Source organism: Mus musculus, chromosome 15 (assembly GCF_000001635.26).
Source record: "Mus musculus strain C57BL/6J chromosome 15, GRCm38.p6 C57BL/6J".
Classification (NCBI taxonomy): domain Eukaryota; kingdom Metazoa; phylum Chordata; class Mammalia; order Rodentia; family Muridae; genus Mus; species Mus musculus.
Window position 1 is genome coordinate 55743920 of NC_000081.6, and position 20609 is coordinate 55764528.

A 20609-nucleotide genomic window follows, 5' to 3' on the forward strand; every position below is an offset into this window, starting at 1 on the left:
GCGAGAAGGGATAGGGGGTTTTCAGAGGGGAAACTAGGAAAGGGGATAACATTTGAAATGTAAATAATGAAAATATCTAATAAAAATTAAACTTAAAAAGACTAAATCAAAGAAATATTTTTAATCTAGTGTTGTCCCACTATGTCTTTATTTCTGTGCATGAATTTTGAGTGTGACTTTAGATAAAAATACCTTCCATTTCAGAGTCTGCATTTCCTCTTTGATAAGAACAAGAGGTTGGATTAGATCAGCTTGGAGTTCCTTTATCTCTGTTTTTGCATGTAGACACTTTCTCCTGTTCACCAATCCAGACTGAGATCATTCTGTAACTCTCTATATCTTCCACAAAAGGCTTAAGGGATGACTGAATAGGTAAGAATGTTTGCTGTGCACATATAAGAACCTGAGTGGGCATCCCAGAATGCACATTAAAGGCCAGATGCAGCCACGTGTACCCTAGGAACTCTGAGAGCTATGAGGGCTGGAGACAAGATGATGGCCAGGGCTCACTGGCCACTAGCCTGGCCCCAGGTCAATGAGAGACTCTGTTTTAAGGATGGCAATGATAGAGCAGATCATTTGATGTTCTTCCCTGCCCTCTACAAGCATTCATAGGCATGAGTACCCTTCTGACATGTCTACATATAAAACACACACACGCATGCATGCACGCACTTCTTTAAGTCAATGCTATTCATGCATGGCAGGACCTTCAGAACTGTCTCTGGTGTGCCCTTCTCTCTTTGCCTGCTCTCCCCACCAGCTGAACTATTGTATAACACACTCTTTTCTTCTTATCCTCTCTGGCAGTGCAATGAGCTCTCCAGTTGTTGGAGATCTCATGGTTTTTAAAGAGCCATCTTGTGATTTCCTCAACTGTCTCAAAGAGAGAAGAGTGTTAGTATTCAGTTTTCTTCCTGTGTAGAGTCAAGGAGGTCTTGGGATTTGCATGGAACAGAATTTTACAAAGGAAATTGATGCCGCTTCACATTATGCTCATGTAAGCCTTCCTTGTAAAACTTTGGGATTAAATATGATTTGCATAGTCCTGTCATGGATCTCCTATTATTTATCCCCAAATCAAAGCTTAACAGTATAGGGAAAGACAAAGGACACCAATTTAAGGTAAATTGCAGCTGGATATATATAGGATCACATTTTATATCTTTACAAATACCAAGGAAATTTTGATATTTGTGATAAGAAAGGCACAGTATTAAGGATTTGCCATTCATTGTATTTGGCTAAAAGCCATCCATATGAATCTCCACTAGAATTTTGTATTAAAAATCTATTCAAAAATAAGCCTTGTTTGGATTTGTTCCCTTGGGCTTGATGTATGGTAATTTTTGGGAGAAATTTAGAGTTAAAAGCAATAAAGGACATTCTTGCTTATAATACTTGTCCATGATAAGTCATTATTGCTCTTATAAATACACTGAAGCACACACTCAAGGAGACATCTGCAATAATTATTTGAAATTATATTGTAAGAATAATGGCATTCCCAGAACAGAAGGGGCTTTTTATATGCTCTTATTACTGCTCCATGGGAACACCTAATAATGACCTATGGATGACTGGGATAAGCCAAAGATATAACTCAGTTTTTAAGTAAAAATAATGGATCTGGCATGTATGTGGGTTCTGGACAGCACATACATCTTCCAAGCCTATATTCATAGGCACGTAGGCAAGTGTACCCTCCTGTCACATGGACATATAACACACACATACACATGTGTGCACGTGAATGCGTTCATGCACACATACATACATATCATTAAGTGCTATTCATGCACCCTCGCCTCAAGACCAGTCTAAACAAGCTGGTTCATTGCATGACACACTCTTTTCTTCAACCATCCCTCTCACATCCCTACAATCCTAATCTTTATTTAAAATCATTATTGTTCACATAGTTGAAAAGTATCAGTCCTAGTGATACTGGCTATGTTTCCAGAGGTTCCATTGTGCCTCTTCACATCCTTCTGTGAGTCCTGGGACGCTCACATACATCAGCAAATGTCACCAGTGTTCATCTTTGTCTCTTGCTCCCGGTCAGCCTCATCCATTGTGAACTAAGGACATAATGCCAGTAACCAGGGGTTGGCAGAAGCTGGCTTTCTCTACTAAAGACAATGTTGGGAGTAACCAGCCTTATCTACAGCCAGGATTCTTGATGGTTTCAGTTACTGCTCCTGCCCATGCCCTTTCAGGTCAAAGGATAGCACAGCATATTGTGTCTATGCTCAAGAACCTCTATGTGTTTCCTGCATCTTAGCTACACTGCATCAACTACCTCTGCTTTAAATCCCTTTAGCCATTAATCGGAATTCCTATTTCTCTCTGCTAGGACACCGAAGATTTGTTCCATTTCCTCTCCTAGGACCACCCAAGTTAGGACCTTAACCAAATGAAGACCCATTCCATCCTAATAGGCCCCTATTTTTGTCTGCTGCTCCCATCTCTACTGTATCTATATACACTCTATTATTCTAAGTTTTTCCATTACAAAGAAAAAATGGCCCCTTGAGGTTTAAGCTTAGTTGGTAGAGTGCTTACCTACCATATACAGAACCCTGTATTTGATACCCAGCACCACATAAGCCAGGCATCGTGACCGATGAAGATTAGAAGTTTTGGAGATCCTTAGCTACACAGATTGGGCTACATGGCCTCAAAAAATCAGAGCAATCATGATTATACTCTCTCCAAAGAAAAATCTGTACCTTTCTGGTGACACACATGTGTCCTATCAGCTCTTAGAAGGCTGAGACATTGTATACTTGCTTGGGCTATATAGGAAGACTCTCATACAGACCTCCCCCAATGCTACCCAAAAGAAAACTTCCCTTCTTTATTTTTCAATGGACATGACTTGTTTCATCCTGATCTCAGCACAACTGGAGCTCTAAATATGAGCCATGACAATCAATCCAATTAGATTTAATATTAGGGCCTTTGTTGGAAGGGGTGGAGCACAGAGGATTCAATTTAGAGACAGCCAAGAGTAAGAAAATGAGCATGAAATGTTCAGGTCAAGCAGAGATGAGTTCTTTGAGAATAAATCATCAAAGGAGACAGAAACACAAAGAAGTGGAAAGGTGTGACTAATATCATTAAGTCCATCCCGGGCACACTAGAAGCTCATCCTGGAACATGGCCTACACAAACCCCTGTGGTCAAGCAGAGTTGAACTTCTGTCATTTGAAACTGCAGGCTTGCTCAATAATAGGTCTGCCCCCAAAGAAACACACCAGAGAAAGTAAATGGTGGCCAGTGTTAGCAACTGTGACTTTGCAAATGCCAACTGTGCACGTTTCCTGTACGATTTTCATTAAGAACACCAACTCGAAACATGTACATTTATATCAAGACCACAGAAATCCCTATGTGGAAATAGTCCATCACTACAAATTTCCCTGTGACTCTTCTGTCACAGTCACACAGCTGCCTCCACTTCTGGTCACCTTCTGAGTCAGCAAATCATGACAGGCTTCCTGAGTTTCCAAGGTCTTATGATATTGAAGCTCTTAACAAAAATATAACAAAGGGTTACAACTGCAGAAGCTTAGATTTATGCTATAAATATAATTCATAATGTCATAGCTTAGACATTTTAACAAATCAGGCAATTAAATAAGAATCTCTGATGCAAAGATGGGCTAATGTGGACTGTGTCACTGTTTGGTTCTGTCCTTTAGCTCTCTGACATCTGAGAGATGGGACAACCCCAAACCAAACAACCAACTCTGCACTGAATGTTGTGGCCCAGACCCATGTGTGAACAGGTAGGTGCTGACCAAGAACCATGGTGGGAAACAGCCGAATGGTTTGTTCGGGTGTTATGTCCAAGTGCCAGTTGACTGGGGCCTTCTCAGATGACAGGATTCATTGGCAGGAAAGATGTGATTGCAACATCTCTATTCCTATTTACCATCTATTAGAAGGGGAGTCATGGGGAGGTCAAACTGTCTCAAAACCCAGTGTTCAGAAGCACTAGAAGGTTCAAGGGACAGCAATCAGACGTAAGAACAATGGTGAAGTTTCAATCCTTTAAGCCTTACTATTCTCAACATAGCACATGCTTTGGGAAAGGAAATCTGAGTCTTAATGCTATATACAAAAATTTTCCATGGCAGCTGTCTTCCATGAGACATAGATGTCATCATCATCATCTTCATCATCATCATTATCATCATCATCACCCAACCCCCACTCACATCATCATCATCACCATCATCATCATCATCACGACCACCCCACCCCCACTCACATCATCATCATCACCATCATCATAATGTAAAAGAACTATTTTTTAATTCATCATTTATATAAAGGCCAAACAGTGACACAGTCCACATTAGCCCATCTTTGCCTCAGAGATCCTTATTTAATTGCCTGATTTGTTAAAATGTCTAAGCTATGACATTATGAATTATATTAAACTTCTGCAGTTGTAACCCTTTGTTATATTTTAATCTTGTCCCTATTTTCAAACACATGTATGACTTCTTACATACACATGTAAAAGCGGAAATGAGGATGATCTAGGAAAAGGAAGAGGGCTGGCCTAAGGGAGAAAGAAACAAGGAGTGTAGATATGATATATATATATATATATATATATGCCTTTAGGAAACCCATGATTTTATATGAGAAATATGCTCCAATAACTAATTTTTAAGATGTTTACTATTCCAATGCTGCCATGCACTCATTTTAAATATGAATCTTGCCACTTTTGCCTAAACCTGCATCCCATACAAAATCGATGCTTATTAAGAATGACATTTAAAACCTACTTGTTTAAAAGTACAAGTAAAAGATAAGGTGGTAATGAATCAGCACAAAGTAGTTGCTCAATAAACCTCATTATTAATATCATTGCTGTCATTTGTAAACATATGATTCCTAAAGGATCTAGTTAATTGATGAGCAGGTTCATTAACATCCGAATAAATGCAGTCTGAGCAACCATTTCAACCCCCTTCCTCCTAGATGCTGTACTAGAGAGCACAACAGAAATCAAAGTATTCATTAGTCCCCTCATTTGTCCATTGAGCAGTTAGGGATCATGTGTAATTTGCCACATATTTGAAAGTATGCTAGGAAATGAATGTTGATTAGCCCAAATTCCCCACATATGAGATCTTCTGTGATGGACAAGAAATCTAATTACCCATATGAAGAGAAGCAGCCTATGAAATGAGTGAATTTCAGTGGAGGAACCTATGGGCAATTGACAGGAAGACTTTCTCTTACCTTTTCTGCAAGCCAGCCAAGATGCCTGATCTCACGACTGCCAGCAATGCCTGTTTTCCCCAGCTGCTCCCTGATGTCAGCAACCACACGGGTCAGCAAGTCACCAGCGTTGGAATGAATGGCGCTGAACCAGGCTTGGGCAGTGGCAGAGTCCTTACTTCTCAGAATCACTGTGTGCTTAGCATCTGGCGAGTGAATTTCTAGCTGCCTAGGGAGGCAAACAGAGGAGTTGCAGGATGACCTGGTAGTCTTTGCTTCATCACAGCCAACCTCTCTAAAGCAAACACAATGTTTATTCTGGACATTTACCTTTATGGTTCCACTATTCCATCATTCATGGATTCACTTATTCAATCATCAGTTGCCCAGGCTCTTGTCTGTGCCTTTGGAGCACAGTGTAACAACATCATCACAGCCACCAAATCCCCCAGGTTAAGGATATCTCATTTTCATGTGATGCACCTTATTCTGAGATCATATTAATTCAGTTGCACAGAAGATTTTAGTACTGCTTCCACACCATTCCTGCCGTGGTCTGAAGCAGACCACAGTAACTAGCCACGTTCTTAAACCTGTTTCCCACTGTTAGTCAATTAAGATATTTTTTTTAAAAGATCTAAATTTCATATTCTTTGATTTTCTTTCTCTTTTGAGACAGGGTCTCATGTAGCTCATACTGACCTCCCAAATTCTATGTAACTGAGGGAAGATCTTGAACTGTTAATTCTACCTCCTGTTTTTGCCTTTTCAAGTTCTAGGATTGTAGGTCTGTACCACTACTCTCCAGTTGTCAAGTCTTTACTCTTTAGGAACCTTATTTGTGGCACACTTGAGTATGACTGAGTCACGTACACGTATCTCACAGTTAATACTGAACACCAAAGCTTATGCCAGAGTTGAAGTTGGGCCACTAGAGGTATAGTGATAATGATTTGTTTAGAGTGAGTATCTTAATAGTGGAATGTTTTAGACTGGTTGTGCAGTGGTTTGAATATGAATGGCCCCGATAGACTTTTACATTCACGTGCATAGTCAGTAGGGATGGGAGTTCTTTGGTAGGATTAGAAGGATGGGAAGGGAGTGTGCTCCTGGGCAGCAGAAAGGGCTGTGAAGCTTTGATGTTTCAAAAGCCAGGGAGTAGGTGAGGGACTGCTGCCAGGCGTGACCATGCTGCTCCTTGGCACAATGTGGACCTTGGGACTTTGGATTATGGAAGCAGCTGAACACTTTAAGCAGAGTTTAACAGGCCATACCACTAGGAGCATGGAAGTCAGGGGTTCTGAGAACCATGTAAATTATGATGGTTTTGATATGAAGTTTCAGAGGGAAAGAATATTAATAAGCATCCTAGAGACCATTTTTTTATGGTATTTCTGGCAAAGAATGTCGATACTTTCTGCCATTGTCCAAAGATCTGCCTGAGGCTAAAAAGAAGAGTTTTGGGTTAATGACATTGGTAGAGGAGATTTCAAGACAATCTAGAATTAACTGTGTTGCTTGATTATTAGTGATCAGACTTATGCAGATCTCTATTTAAAAAGAGCAAGCTGGACGAAAAGAAATACAAAACATATAGTTTGAAGTGAAAAGAAGCACCAGGAAGTATAATGGAGCTAAGTTCAATGTTCAAAGAGATAAAAGTTTTAAAGTATAGCCTGATACTAGATGGAATCAAGGGAGCTATGATCTCAGGGCAAGACCCCACCCAGATTCAACTTGTAAAAAGGAATTAAGGAAAATATTAAGCAGTGAAGGAAACCATCAAAAACAGAGAGCTGATGCAAATGTAATTGAAAGGGTGGGCCAACTCAAAAAGGCCAACAAGCTGAAGGGCCCAAGTGAGGATGCCTCAGTCCCACTTGGGAGGGAGAAGAAAGCAATCACAAGTGGGAATGGAGGGAGGGGCTTGGGAGGGAAAGTGGACAGGGGTCCGCGGGGAGAGGGTCCGGGGAGAGAGGGTAACCTGATTTGGTAATTGGTGAGGGAAAAGGACTGAAGCCCTGAGGGCCAGCAGAAAGAATGGAAACAGGCAACCTTAGGAGGTAGGAGGATGGGGGGATCCTCCAGAATGCACCAGAGACCTGGGAGGTGAGAGACTCTCAGGACTCAAAGGGAGGAACCTTAGATGAAATGTCTGATAATAGGGAGAGGGAACTTATAGAACCCACCTCCAGCAGAAAGACAGGGCATCAAGTGAGGGAGGGGTTTGCCATCCCACAGTCACAACTCTGACCCATAATTGTTTCTGTCTGAAAGAACTGCAGGGATGGAAATGGAGAGAAGCCTGAGGAAAAGAAGGTCCAGTGACAGGCCCAAAGTGGAATCCAGCTCAAGAGGAGGTTAAGACCTGACACTGTTACTAAGGCTATGGAGCACTCACAAAAAGGAACCTAGCATGACCGCACTCTGGAAGACCCAATGAGCAGCTAAAAGAGTCAGATGCAGATATTTGCACCCAACCAATGGACAGAAGCAGCTGACCCCTGTTGTTGAATTAGGGAAGGCTGAAGGAATCTGAGGAGAAGGATGATCCTGTAGGAGGTCCAGCAGTCTCAATTAACCTGAACCCCCGAGATCTCTCAAACACTGGACCACCAAACAGGCAGCACATATTAGCTGATATGAGGCCCCCAACACATATAAAGTAGAGAACTACCGGGTCTGTGTTCATTTAGAGATGATGCACCTAACCCTCAAGAGATTAGATGCCCCAGAGAGTTTAAGGGTCTGGTTGGATGGGGGTTAGGGGCTAGGGACATCCTCGTGGAGACGGGGTATGGAGAGGAGGTATGGGATGTGGAATAGTTGCAGGGTGGACAGGGGGCAGAGGGGTAAATAAAATTCGGAGTGTAAAGTAAGTAAGTAAGTAAGTTAGTAAATAAATACACACACACACACACACACACACACACACGCAAACACACACACACACACACACACACACACACACACACACACACACACACACACACACAAGTATGAGCCAAGTCCCATTTCCATGAAGCAGCAGAACTTGGCTTCATCTGGCAGCACAGTTCTGGCTTTAGAGTGAAGGATACAAGAAAAGAGTTGTGGAATCTCTCTCCACAGCTTAAAAAAAGCTGCCAAGACCAGGCATATGTCAGGGGTGTCACTGCATGGAGGCCCAGAGAGGCCATTGTGTGAAGCTATGAAGGGGAAGCCCAGATTGTGTTGGAGACTGTAAGATATTGGAGATGCCAGGGCTGTGAGATACCTGCCAAGGAAAGCTGCACCCCAGCTATGGAACTGTCCCCAAACAGAGGAGTTTGTTGCAGTCAGTGAAGCGGAAAGGAATGGGAAACCTGAAGAACCTTTTGACAGTAAACATGGAAATGACGAATCTGGAGTTCTGCCAGCTAGTTTTTCGGTCTTGCTTTGGCCCAGCATTTCCTCACTGTGTGTTCCCTTTCTTCTCTTTTGGAATGGAAATATATATATTCTGTGCCCAAGAGCATTGGAAGAAGGTGTTCTGGTTTTGGTTTTGATGTTTTAGGGGGTTATAATGAAGAGAACCCATGAGTCTCACAAGAGACTTCGAACTGTGGCTGCTTAAACAGTATTGAGACTGCGATAGACTCTGGGGGCTTTTGAAGTTGGACTGAATGGACTTTGGAATCATGATATGGCTGCAAGTCTATGAGGGTCAGTGAGCAGTATATGGCAGTTTAAATAAGAACAGGTCCTATAGGCTCAGATACTTGAATGCGTAGTCACCAGAGACTGGAATTCTGATAGAGTTAGAAACATTTGGAAATGCAGTCTTGCTGAGGAAGTGTGTCACACTGGCGGTGTGGGGGTGAAGCTTTGAGGTTTCAAGGGCTTATGTCAGGTTCTCTCTGTCACTCTTGAGGCCTGCAGATCAGGATATAGCTCTCTGCTATTGTTCCAGCACCATACTTCTTGCTATGATGATAATGGACCGAGACTCTGAAACTGTAAGCAAGCCTGTAATTACATGCTTTCTTTTATAAGCGTCGCCTTGATCATGGTGTCTCTCCACAGCAACAGAACAGTGACTGAGATGGGTAATGTTTGCTTTTAAGTTGTTATTGTGAGGGAACTACAGGTTAATATGGATGTGCACAAACAGTACAGAATGGTCTGTCCTGCCCCACCCAGCTTCCCTGATTTTATATACTACACTTTAGTAACAAAACAAGGACATTGGCATTGGTACAGTTTATATGCCTATGCAGTTTTATCCTGTGTAGATTTGTGTAAAGGCCACTGTAATCCTTTGTAAACTGCTATTCAATCAGAACGATGATTTCCCAGCAACCTTCTTACTGCCATGCCGGACTGCCATGCGTTCACCAGCTCTGTTCTTTTCAGTATAGTTATTTTCTATTGCAGAGAAAATATTTATTTTTATTCACTGATGTTGGTACTGGGAACCTCAAACAGAATTAAAATATCCATGTATTAATTTCCTCTCACTGCTTAATAATCACACTACAGTCCACTAAAAATTTACTACATTCCAGGTACAGTTTGTAATCCTTTAATATAATAATAGTAGGATGTTCTCAATAATCCTATGACTTCCATCATTAACTGATTTAACATTATTGAAAACTGAGGTTTGGATGGGCAGGGAAATAATTTACCCAAGGCTACACAGATGGTAATTCTGGGATTCAAACGCATGTGAACCTATGAATTTAAAAACAGATTACAACAGCTCTGTTTTAGATTAGGTAGCATCTAAGAGAGAGGCAACTGTTGTCTTCTGTAGCAGTCTGAAGACTGGAATTTATCACCTGGGATACATCTAATAATGCCATGTTTCGCTCCTGCCTTTGAAGATAACTATTTTTCAGATCACATGAACATTAGACATCTCAAGGCAACCTGGCCCCATTAACATTTGAAACTGACCTTTGGAGAAAATCATTTAACTCAGAAATCTGAACTGTAGAAAAAATGATTTGGAAAGTGGGATGTCTCTAAGGAGTTTGAGCAACAATTAGCATTCTTTGTAAGAAATTTGAAAACAAGCCATAACAGCCTGAAGGTTTTATGTGAAGAGTCAGGGGACCCTAGCATTGACATCTGTCCCAACCCAGGAGGAAAACAATGCTGTGCCTCTTAGGGACTTTCCAAAGAAGACACAGGACATCAAGGGTAGGCTTGGGATTCTAGAAACACATTAAAGAATACTCTTGACCTGTCGCTTAACTTCTATCACTATTTATTGTTCTAGAAAGTTAAAACATGGCAGGACTTCATCAACAGTGTTTTCTTTTGAATATCTGGATGCTTTTATTTTAAAATAACACATTGGGAAACCAACACCTCTCTCTCTCTCTCTCTCTCTCTCTCTGCCTTTCTCTCTCTGTCTGTCTCTGTCTCTGTCTCTGTCTCTGTCTCTGTCTCTGTCTCTCTCTCTCACACACACACACACACACACACACACACACACACACACACACACACACACACAGAGTTTGCTTAGTGTGTTGCCAGAATGTCTCTAGGAGAAGGCAGACTTGTCCTCTGGAGACAAGGCTCTTTCCTTTGGATTTTGACAGCCTTTATCAATATTAGTAAATTTAACTAAAGTTTAAGAACCATAAATCTCAGAAAAATACACTGATTATACTTATACAAACTGATTTTTCTTTCCTCTCCTTCTCCCTCCCTGTCTGGATACAGAGTCTTGCTATGTCAATTTTTGAACTTGCAATCTTTATTCTCAGCATCCTAAGTGTTGGGATTATGATGTGGACCACATGTTCAGCCTTTGAATGTGATCTGGGAAGTGGATATATGCAATGCAATTTCAAACTGGATCAAGCAATAGGAAACTGAAGGCATCCCAGAAATCCTTGCTGTCCTCTGTCTCCAGTGACCAAAATATCTGTCCTCTGTCTCCAGTAACCGTCCACCAAAATATCTGCTCTTAGACTATCTGTAATCACCATTAGAGTGCAATAATTGTGAAGCTACTTATTTGTATTTACTTCCTGATGCTGGGGATTAAACATAGACTTATGTTTGCTAAGTACACACTCTCCAATTAAACATGGTCCCCAGCCCTTAAAAATCTTTTTTTTTTTTTTTTTTTTTTTGAGACAGAATCTTTTTAAATTGTTTAGGCTGGCTTAGAACCTGCTGTATACAACATTTAGGTCTTAAACTCATTCAGGCATTAAACTCATCCTGTAGATCAGGCAAGCCTTGAATGTGTGATCATGTCTTTGCCTTCCATGTACCTGAGTTGACTGGCCTGTGCCACCACCTGCCTCTGACAGTCTTTCCTGACCTGTAAATAATGGGGTTATTTGAACAGTGTGTGTATGGGTAGAGAGGGGAGAGAGGAAAGAGGGGAGAGAGAGAGAGAGAGAGAGAGACAGAGACAGAGACAGAGAGAGACAGAGACAGAGAGACAGAGACAGACAGAGAGAGACAGAGAGAGAGAGACAGAGAGACAGAGATACACAGAGACAGAGAGAGACAGAGGGAGATAGACAGACAGACAGTGGGGAAAGGAGGTAATAAAAGAGGGAGATAGAGAGGGACGGAGAAAGGGAGAGGATGAAGGGAGGCAGGGAGAGAGAGAGAGAGTGTGAGAGAGAGAGAGAGAGAGAGAGATGAAGGGAGAGGGAGGGAGAAGGAGACAGAGAGAGACACAGAGAGAGACAGAGACAGACACAGAGAATTAATCTTGGAGTGTTTCTGAGGCAAAGTTTAAATATCCCATTTTTTCCCTCACTGGCTCTCAAAGTGTGGCCAAGCTCAGCAGCACCACCTTATTTGGAATTTACTAGAAATATACACTATTTGACTATTTGGTTCCCTTCTCAGCACTATTTAGGAATTCTGGGGACAGGTCCCAGCAACCTGGCAGGCAAACTAGATGTGTGATTCTGGTTGTAGAAAAGCCACTGTGTAGGCTCATAAGAGTCTCAGTATAGCTGCTGCCAGACTTCCCAGTGGCTGAGGTGAACAAGTTAATGAATGGTGAGTTGAAATATTCGATTAATCCCTAAAGAAGAGGAACAGATGACCCAGAGCAGAGGAGGGACTTGGACCTTTTATAATCAAAGACAATTGAAGAGGGTCTTAATGGAAGGATCCCTCAGAAACCTGGAGTATATTTCTTTTAAAACATCATTTACTTAAATACAGGTGCTTGGAGCTTATCCAAGACTTATCAAGTAAAACTCTGCAGTAGTCAAAGCCTGGGCATATGCTTTAAAGTGTTCATGAATTATATAGATTGAATGGAGGGAGAGTACCCTCACTAAACCCAGCCTTTTAAGTACCTACAGACAAGACAAGGTGTGCTCTGGGTGGTATGATGAGAGATAGTTAAAATTAAGAGCCATTTGAAGGATAGCATGAAAACAATACAGTAGAAGCTCCCTAAAATATATCCATATATGAAGGGAATCTAAACAAAATTGCCAAATAATGGAATCACTCAGTCCCACCTTAACGACTCTTGTCACCAAAAGAAGTGTCTAGTATTGGGATTGGGTTACACCTAATTGAGTTATTTGCCAAGGGTATCCCATGGGAATCCCAAATAACCCAGGCTGCTGCCAAGACTATAGGTTGCTCTCCACAAATTAACAGCAAGTTCCCATTGCTGAAGACAACACCTACACAACTCACTGAACATGGAGAAGTCAAGAACTGGTGCCTACATACTGCCCTCCCTAATATGTTCTGTCTTCAGTACAGGAAGGTGCAAGAAAGTACTCTGCAGGCTATCAAAAAAGAAACATAAGCACCAAACCAATACAAAACCTTTGTCTACAATGCTGTCCTGCTTGCAAGATACTCTAGGCCAATGTTGGCATGAAGGTTATGGTAGTAACCAAGCAATATCTGATTTGACTTAAGGCCTACTCCCAACACTGCTTGGGTGACCAAGAACCAGAGATTATCGTTATGTTATGTTATATTATATTATTATATTTATCATTTTGTAATCTTTTAGAAGCCTGTTTGTTTTCTAATGGTAGGCAGAAAGGGTCTGGATCCAGATGGGGAGGAACTGGAGTAGAGGAAAACTGTAATCAGGATAAATTATATGAGAAAAACATCTTCTTTCAACATGAGAGAGAGAGAGAGAGAGAGAGAGAGAGAGAGAAAGCGAGCATCTACAGGTGGCTTTCAGGACAAGCTAATAGAAGACAGGTGAGCATGATGGTTATCTACTGCTAAGAAACAAGATCCCTCAGAACCATGTGGCTGAAACTCCAAACACTTATTATCCCACAGTTTCTCTGGGTCAGAAATTGGGAGGCAGAGTGTAGCTGAGCTGAGTCATCTGTAATCACAGATCTGACGTTGGTTATCTGTCTATTTGGAGGGGAGTAGTCTTGGGCAGAACAAGGCAGGGCTGAGACCAGGTCCACTCAGAGCTGGTGCTTCCAGTGTCTCTTCTGCTGTGCCCGCTTTCTGTCCTTTAGCCAGTTCAAGCTAGGTTACTGTGAAATACAACTGGAAACCCTACTTGTACTGTGATGACAAATGAGAGATTTAATTTCTATAAGCCTTAAATGTCTTCATCCCCTATGTTGTTCTCTAGCCTCTACATCATGGTATATGCATACTTGCAAGTACAAGCACACGTGAGATGAACATCTAAAAAGATGATGGAGAGATGCAGCAATGGGGCAAGCTTTTCAGGTTTTCACTTGAAGCTAGGAGTTAGGTATGTTATGGCTTCTCCATCCTGTCTTCCAGAAGGAACCCACCCTGTCAACACACTGATGTCAGGTCTCCAGATTCTGAGACGTGAGGTGGATCAATTTCTATCACTTCCCACTACCAAGTGATACTTGATTATATTGCACAATCATCTTCCTTCTCTTCGTGGGATCAGGACTATTTGAAAGTCTAAAATCTATGGCAGCTCAAAGAGAGGCCCAAGATAGGTCCGTTAGAGCTGTGTCTAACATGTATCCATTACAGCACAGTTGGACTAAAAATCTTTATATAAAAAAGGCCAATTCCCACTAACATCCAATCTTCTCACATAAAAGGAAAAACTGAACCTGCTGGAAACAACCAAAAACACAGTCTGGGAAAATTTTGGCCTATAGTAGGGCTCCACTCAGCCAGTAAGCACACCTTCTATTTCCTTCTCTGGATACAAAAAAGTGAGAGAACTCCCTTGCTAACTGTGAGTCCTACATTTCTGGAACTGGGGGTAAGAAAGGAGGAGGGAGTTGAGGAGCAATAAAGCCAGGAGGGCTGATGGGAGCTATTTTGAGCAGGCCAGTCTTTTATAACTCCTGTTTCGTTCCCTAGTTGAAGTGACCACTGCTTGATGAATTGTGTTTATCTGTAGTTCAGCGATAAAGTTCTCTTTTAATTCCCCATTGAATAGAAATATTTAGGGCAATGCCACAGCTGTGTTTATTCACACACTCCGCCACAGTTATGTAAATACTGCCTATGGAACTATTTCTGATGAAGGACCCATACCAACCCCGAGGAATTAGATGCTCACTCTAGATGTCTGCCAAGATGAGCAGTTTCAACTCAGCTTGGCAGAGCTGTGAATGGTATCACAGCTTCTCAGAGATCATTTGGCAAACTTCACTGTGAAAGAAAGAGGCTCTTTCATCTCTTGCTCTTGCAAAGCTTCCACTGAGCCAATACTTTTTAGCATTCTCTACTTCTCTAGCTTAGAAATATGAAGCTGGTATAAAACTTGAGGACCCCTAACATTAAATAAATAAGTAAAACAGAAGTTGAAACTCGGAAGCTGTCCTCTGATGTGAAGATGGAGAAAACAAAGGTGAAACTATTAGCTTTTCACAGCCAGGAGTCACTGGGATGACCATGTGACCAACATGGCTGCTCCCAGGTCTCAGATCCATAATTCCTGTGGCGCCTAAGAACCACTTTCTAAAAGACAATGGTAGAGGTCATTGTCTCTGAATGCCAGAGTTTTGTTATATTTTTATTTCTACCTTTATGTTTTTCTCCATTTCTCAAAAATGTCTTGCAATATAACCAGAAAAAAGGAAGTTACTTATTTGTTATTTATGAAAGAAAAACATGTTTGTGTTTAGCAAACTTTAACAAAGCTAACAGTGAAATATATGCTCAGTAAAACAAAACAGAACAAAACAAAACAAAACAGAACAAAAGAGTGGTGTTATGCTAAGAAAAAAATGTATCTTATTCTGAGATAACACTAGAGAAAATAGATGAAAGTAATAAACTTGTATTAACTAAAAGACATGAGAAATATTTTGACAAATTATTTCTAGCTTATGTGCATTGGTATTTTGCCTTCATAGATGTCTGTGTGAAGCTGTCAGTGTCTCTGGAAGTGGACTTACACACATTAGTGAGCTTCCATGTGAGTGCTGGGAATTGAGCCCTGGACTTCTGAAAGAGCAGCCAGTGCTCCTGACCTCTGGGCCACTCATTTTTTTAAAAAGGTAATAACAACATTCAAAATGGGGACTAGTATTTGTTCTATTGGGGTGCAAACCACACACACACACACACACACACACACACACACACACACAGGAATGGTTCTTTTTGTCTTCACTGAGCCAACCTAGGAGCTGAATCCTATGAGACCCATTCCATTGTGTAAGAAGTGTTCCACTGGAGGGATCAACTCATCTAGGCTCATCCAGACAGCCATAAAGCACGCTGTGACTAGGGTCAAAAATCATCCAACTTGACCACCTATGCCTTATTTATTACACAGCTCTGGCTTAACTATGGTAGTACCACAAAGGCTCATGGATAAACTAGGTATTTTCTTATTGCTGTACATACACACGTGACAGGAGCAACTTAAAGAGGCGTTTATTGTACAGTTTGAGGGCACAGTCCTTCATGACAAGTTAGGCCTGGCTATAGCAGTAGGAAACATCTGGTCACGTTGTATTTGAACTTCGGAAGCAGAGAGCTGGTGTGTGCTTAGGCTCAGGAAGCTTTCTCTTTTTAATTCAGACTTGACCCCCTGGCCAGGGAATAGTGCCAAAGACATTTGAGACAGATCTTCCCACTCCATTAACCTAGCCTAGCAACCCCTTCATAGACATGTCAGAGGCTTGTCTCCTTGGTGATTCTTGACCCTGTCAAATCGGCAATCAACATCAACCATAAATGGGTGGAAGGTTTAATCTCTACACCATTGCGAGATGCTATGGACCTGAAAGAGAAGAAACTTTATTCGATTTTTTAACTTCCAGGAGTTTCCCTTTAAAGGGAGTTGTGGGAGCTGGGTTTCCCAGTCTCTTTCTGTGTCATGGCTCCTGTCTGTAGATGCTTCATTACCTGCATCCACCAAGAGGTGCTATCCTTGCCAGAGGCCTGAGCAAACGGAACTGTTTGATCATGGATTTGAACCTCCAGTTTGTGAGCTGAATAACCCCCTTTCTCTTAATAAGTTAATTGCCTCAGGCATTCTCTTGTGAAGCTGACTAGTACATGTCACACTCATTGGGGGTTTATAAAACATGCCTCCTTTCAGCATCTTTGGAACACCATTCCAGTAAACATGGAAAGTTGTTTTTTTTTTTTTTTTAATTGTAGGTACAGCTTCTCCATGACATGGGAGAATTCAATTTTTATCTTTCACCGTTGCCTGGGAACTAGGCCATTCAGACAAACTAGCCATGCCAACAGAGACAAATGCATGAGGAGGGAGTACACAGAATCCATCTCTGGGAAGATATGATGTGCAGGCATCCAGCTCTCAGGGGCAGGGTTTGGCCAGTGTCACACGGCTGTGGTGCAAGCAGAGGTAGTTGTGTAAATTGTAAGATTTTGCTAAATAGTGTGGCAACAGTACCATTTCTGCAGCTCAGCTGCTGTCATGGGATTGGCAGTTGAGTTTCTAGTCCTAGTTTGTGGAAATCTTCAGGAGATACAGAAGAACTTCAACTCCCTAACCATACTTTATACTGTTGCCCAAATCTACAATCCCCAGCTAAAAATGTGGATTTAGGAAGCAGGTTGCTATGATGAAAGCTAATGAGATCATTTAAAGACTGTGTCAAGTGTGAGTAGTTAATAGGAAAGAGAAAGCCCGAGTTTGTGCTGCTTTGCACAAAATCCTATTTGGAAAACAGGTCATGCATGCTAATAGCATTCTGAGCTCCGAGGGAACCTGACAGTATCTCTCATGCTGGCAGGATGCCAGTTTTACAATGACATATACATTTATGAAATATGAGAAGGATTTCAGCATGCTGACCTCTCCTGGGGAAATTGTGTCCTTATCGAAGTTTGAAGCGAGAAGTGAGCTAAAGTCAGCAGTCGAGAAAACTTCCCATGGTTCCACACCAACTTCATCAGTGCTTTGCAAACTCTTTTGTCATTTGCTCTTGTTCAACTGGTTAGAAAAATCTTAAACAGGTGCTATGTCAGTGAAACCCTGTACCTTTGCCTCTAGAATCCGGTAACTTACACTGATAAGCGATTTGTCTTACAGTCCAATGCAGTGTATAAATATCTGGCTTCTGAGAGTTTGTTTTTCCATCCTTTGAATTGGATCTCTATTGGGCTAAGATGGCTGAATTCAGCAAATAATGTAAGTTTCCTAGTTAAATGTGAGCTTCAGTTAAGGGATAATTTCTTACTATATGTCCTAAGACATTTCAAATGATAGAGATAGAAAAGGTACATGAAAACATGAATAGCATGATTAGAGAATAAAGCTGGATCTTAGGATAAATATACCATAGAGGTGTAGGAGGGGCTAATGCCAAGACGCTGCCAGATAACTGGATTAGGTAATAAATGGGGGGGGGGGCGCTATGAGATTAGTGATGGAAAACTGAAAATGACCCAGATTTTGAGAGAAACTTTATGTGTCTGGTTAAATATTTTCTTCTTCAGGAATTTTCTCATCCTAGTGTGATTTAAGTGACGTCAACACACCATCATAGTCCACGCTAGGTGATCCTATCTTTCAGGATAATTTTTGCACACTGATCTGCACCTGTTCTCTAGAGTTTATCAGAATCAACTAGGTGCTATTACTCACTAAGAGCTGACCAGACTGTAAGTTTCAAAAGTTCCCACCTTTTCTCAGTGGTGCTGAGGTAGTTACTTCCTTTGATGGGGTGGCAGTTTTACTGCACAGGACAGACTTGATTAACTGGTACTAGCTGCTAGACACATTGTGAAAAGTGTTGAAGTCCCAGTCTACATAGGCTCTTGGCCTAAAGGTTAGCAAATGATGGATGGAATTTCATTCTAAACTTAACTTGGAAGTGTTCTAAGCATTGATTGATGGTTGCCGTGGATATGGAAGTGCCTCAACGATTTTCAGAAATATTTGGGCTTAGAGCCCTCCAGAAATAAGAGGATTCTGCTTCTTCTGGTTACCCTACCATCAAAGAGGCTCCTGGCTTTTCATCTGATCATGTCTTTTTAAAGCTCATCCTTTTATATGGTTTATTTTCCACATTAGATGGTAAATTCCCGAGGGCATCATCCATATCAGAATTTTCTTATGTCGCTGTGTTGGCTTCCAGATGAAGTCAGTATTGTAGAAGTACTAGGCCAATGGAATAGGTGACTATGCTTACTTCTATAAATGTATCCCATCTGGCTGCTGGTCCTCCTTTTATTCTTAAACAATAGTGACTCTACAGTACACAGTCCTTCAGTTCTAAAGTAAGTTGCCCAGTGTAAGATGCAAATGGTTTATGAGCAAACTAATTCCCACAGATAGCCTCCAGCAGTTCTCAACACCAAAATGGTTACCCAACGTTATGTCATAGACATGATTTTCTTGGGCTAAACGAATCAATGTATGATCTTTGGGGCCTTTATCAGATTAGATGGAGAAACAAAGAGCCTTGCAAGTGTGGGAGGCAGGACAAATAGACCATAGAAAGACATGGGAACTAGGACAACTACTCCCAAACACAGATAATGAAGAGACAACATCAGTGAATACTATCTAGCTCATTTATGGAAGGTTGTTTTTGTAAATGAATGAGATTTATCTGTATGGTTCAATTATCAAGTTGAAACGAAAGCGTTCTTTCATTATAAACTTACCAATTATTTTTCAAGGATCTAGGACCTTCCAGATCTGGCACTAGGCACACGGAGAGAGAACTCAACACAGGAATCATCTCCAACACCACTGACATTCTAACCATCTGGCACAAGAAAACACTTTGTGTTTCTAGAGAATATAAGGATAATTTCTATCTGTCGCAAGAATCTTTTGGTTCACAACAAAACACTACTGTTTAATTAACAACCACATGAAGTTGGTAGATACTACATGTGTTAAGAATAAATATTTTCCCCTTTAAAGATTAATCCCTCCTCAGGTCTTTTGTCACAGTAACTAAAAGCTAGCTAACACATTGTGGAAGGCAGTTTTTTAAAGCCATCAGTATTCATGAATCCTGAAGCAGGGATTTCTAGTAGCTCCTATCCCCAAAGAAAAGATGGTTCCAAGGGGACGTCAAGGAGAAGACTATGAAACAGAAGAAAGTGAAGAAGGCACGCCCATGGAGGGATGCAGGGAAGCTGGAGTGTGGGAATGGAAAACACCACAGGCAAGCTGTGCTAGCAGGAGGGAGATAAATACAGAGGAAAATGCAAAAGCCAAAGCAACCGCAATTTCATGCAGAACAAAAGTGAGGAGGAGGGACCTTCGCAAAGCATCAGTCATAGGTACAAAGCCTAAATTCTGGAGGAAAGACGTGAATCACATGTTACACATGCAGGTAGTAGTTGTATAGACCCAGAAGTCCAGGTTTCTTAACAACCAAGTTGTTCCAAATTTGGGGGTAAAGAAGGGGTGGAAATCCAAAAATGTTCTGAACATAAATTTAAGCTCATGCTTTTTCAGAAGTGAGGTTTTCAGCTTTGGGCCAGTGATTATTTCTGTGTTTGAAACTTTCACTGATGTATGCTGCAGATATTTCACTGTCAACATCTTTGGGACAATGACAGCTTCATAATTATTTCCTCTCTGGACGCCTGTGCTCAAAGACACTTTGACCTCTCTTGTAGATAGCAGTAATCATTTTCATTACCTGGCAGATTTAAACAAGTGCAAACAAATAAATCAGCTACCCACACAAATTGCTGTTTTTCAAATCTGTATCTGAACCATCTAGACAAGTTTTAAATTGTTATGCAATTCTGTGCTGGTTACAAGGAAGGGAGAAAATCAGAATCATGCAAATGTTCATCTCACACTTTTAAAGGGTCACATGACAGGAAATTCAATCTTCTTTATTCTCCGAGTAAATGCCAAGGTGTCAGACAAGTTGTGAAGACAGGTGGTTCTTGTTGGCATATTGTTGGGGTTAGATTTGTTTTCTTTGGCTTTATCAGTTTTTTTTTTTTTT

The 20609-nt window shown here is 41.2% G+C and overlaps 1 protein-coding gene across 2 annotated transcripts in view; it reads right to left on the reverse strand.

Moving 5' to 3' along the window:
• Sntb1 (syntrophin, basic 1) overlaps positions 1-20609 on the reverse strand; it is a 270915-nt gene that overhangs the window by 107532 nt on the left and 142774 nt on the right. For both annotated transcript variants that reach the window (XM_006520671.4, NM_016667.3), the window contains one exon: positions 5269-5476. In XM_006520671.4, coding sequence (XP_006520734.1) covers positions 5269-5476 — 208 coding nt within the window. The remainder of the gene's footprint in view (positions 1-5268; positions 5477-20609) is intronic.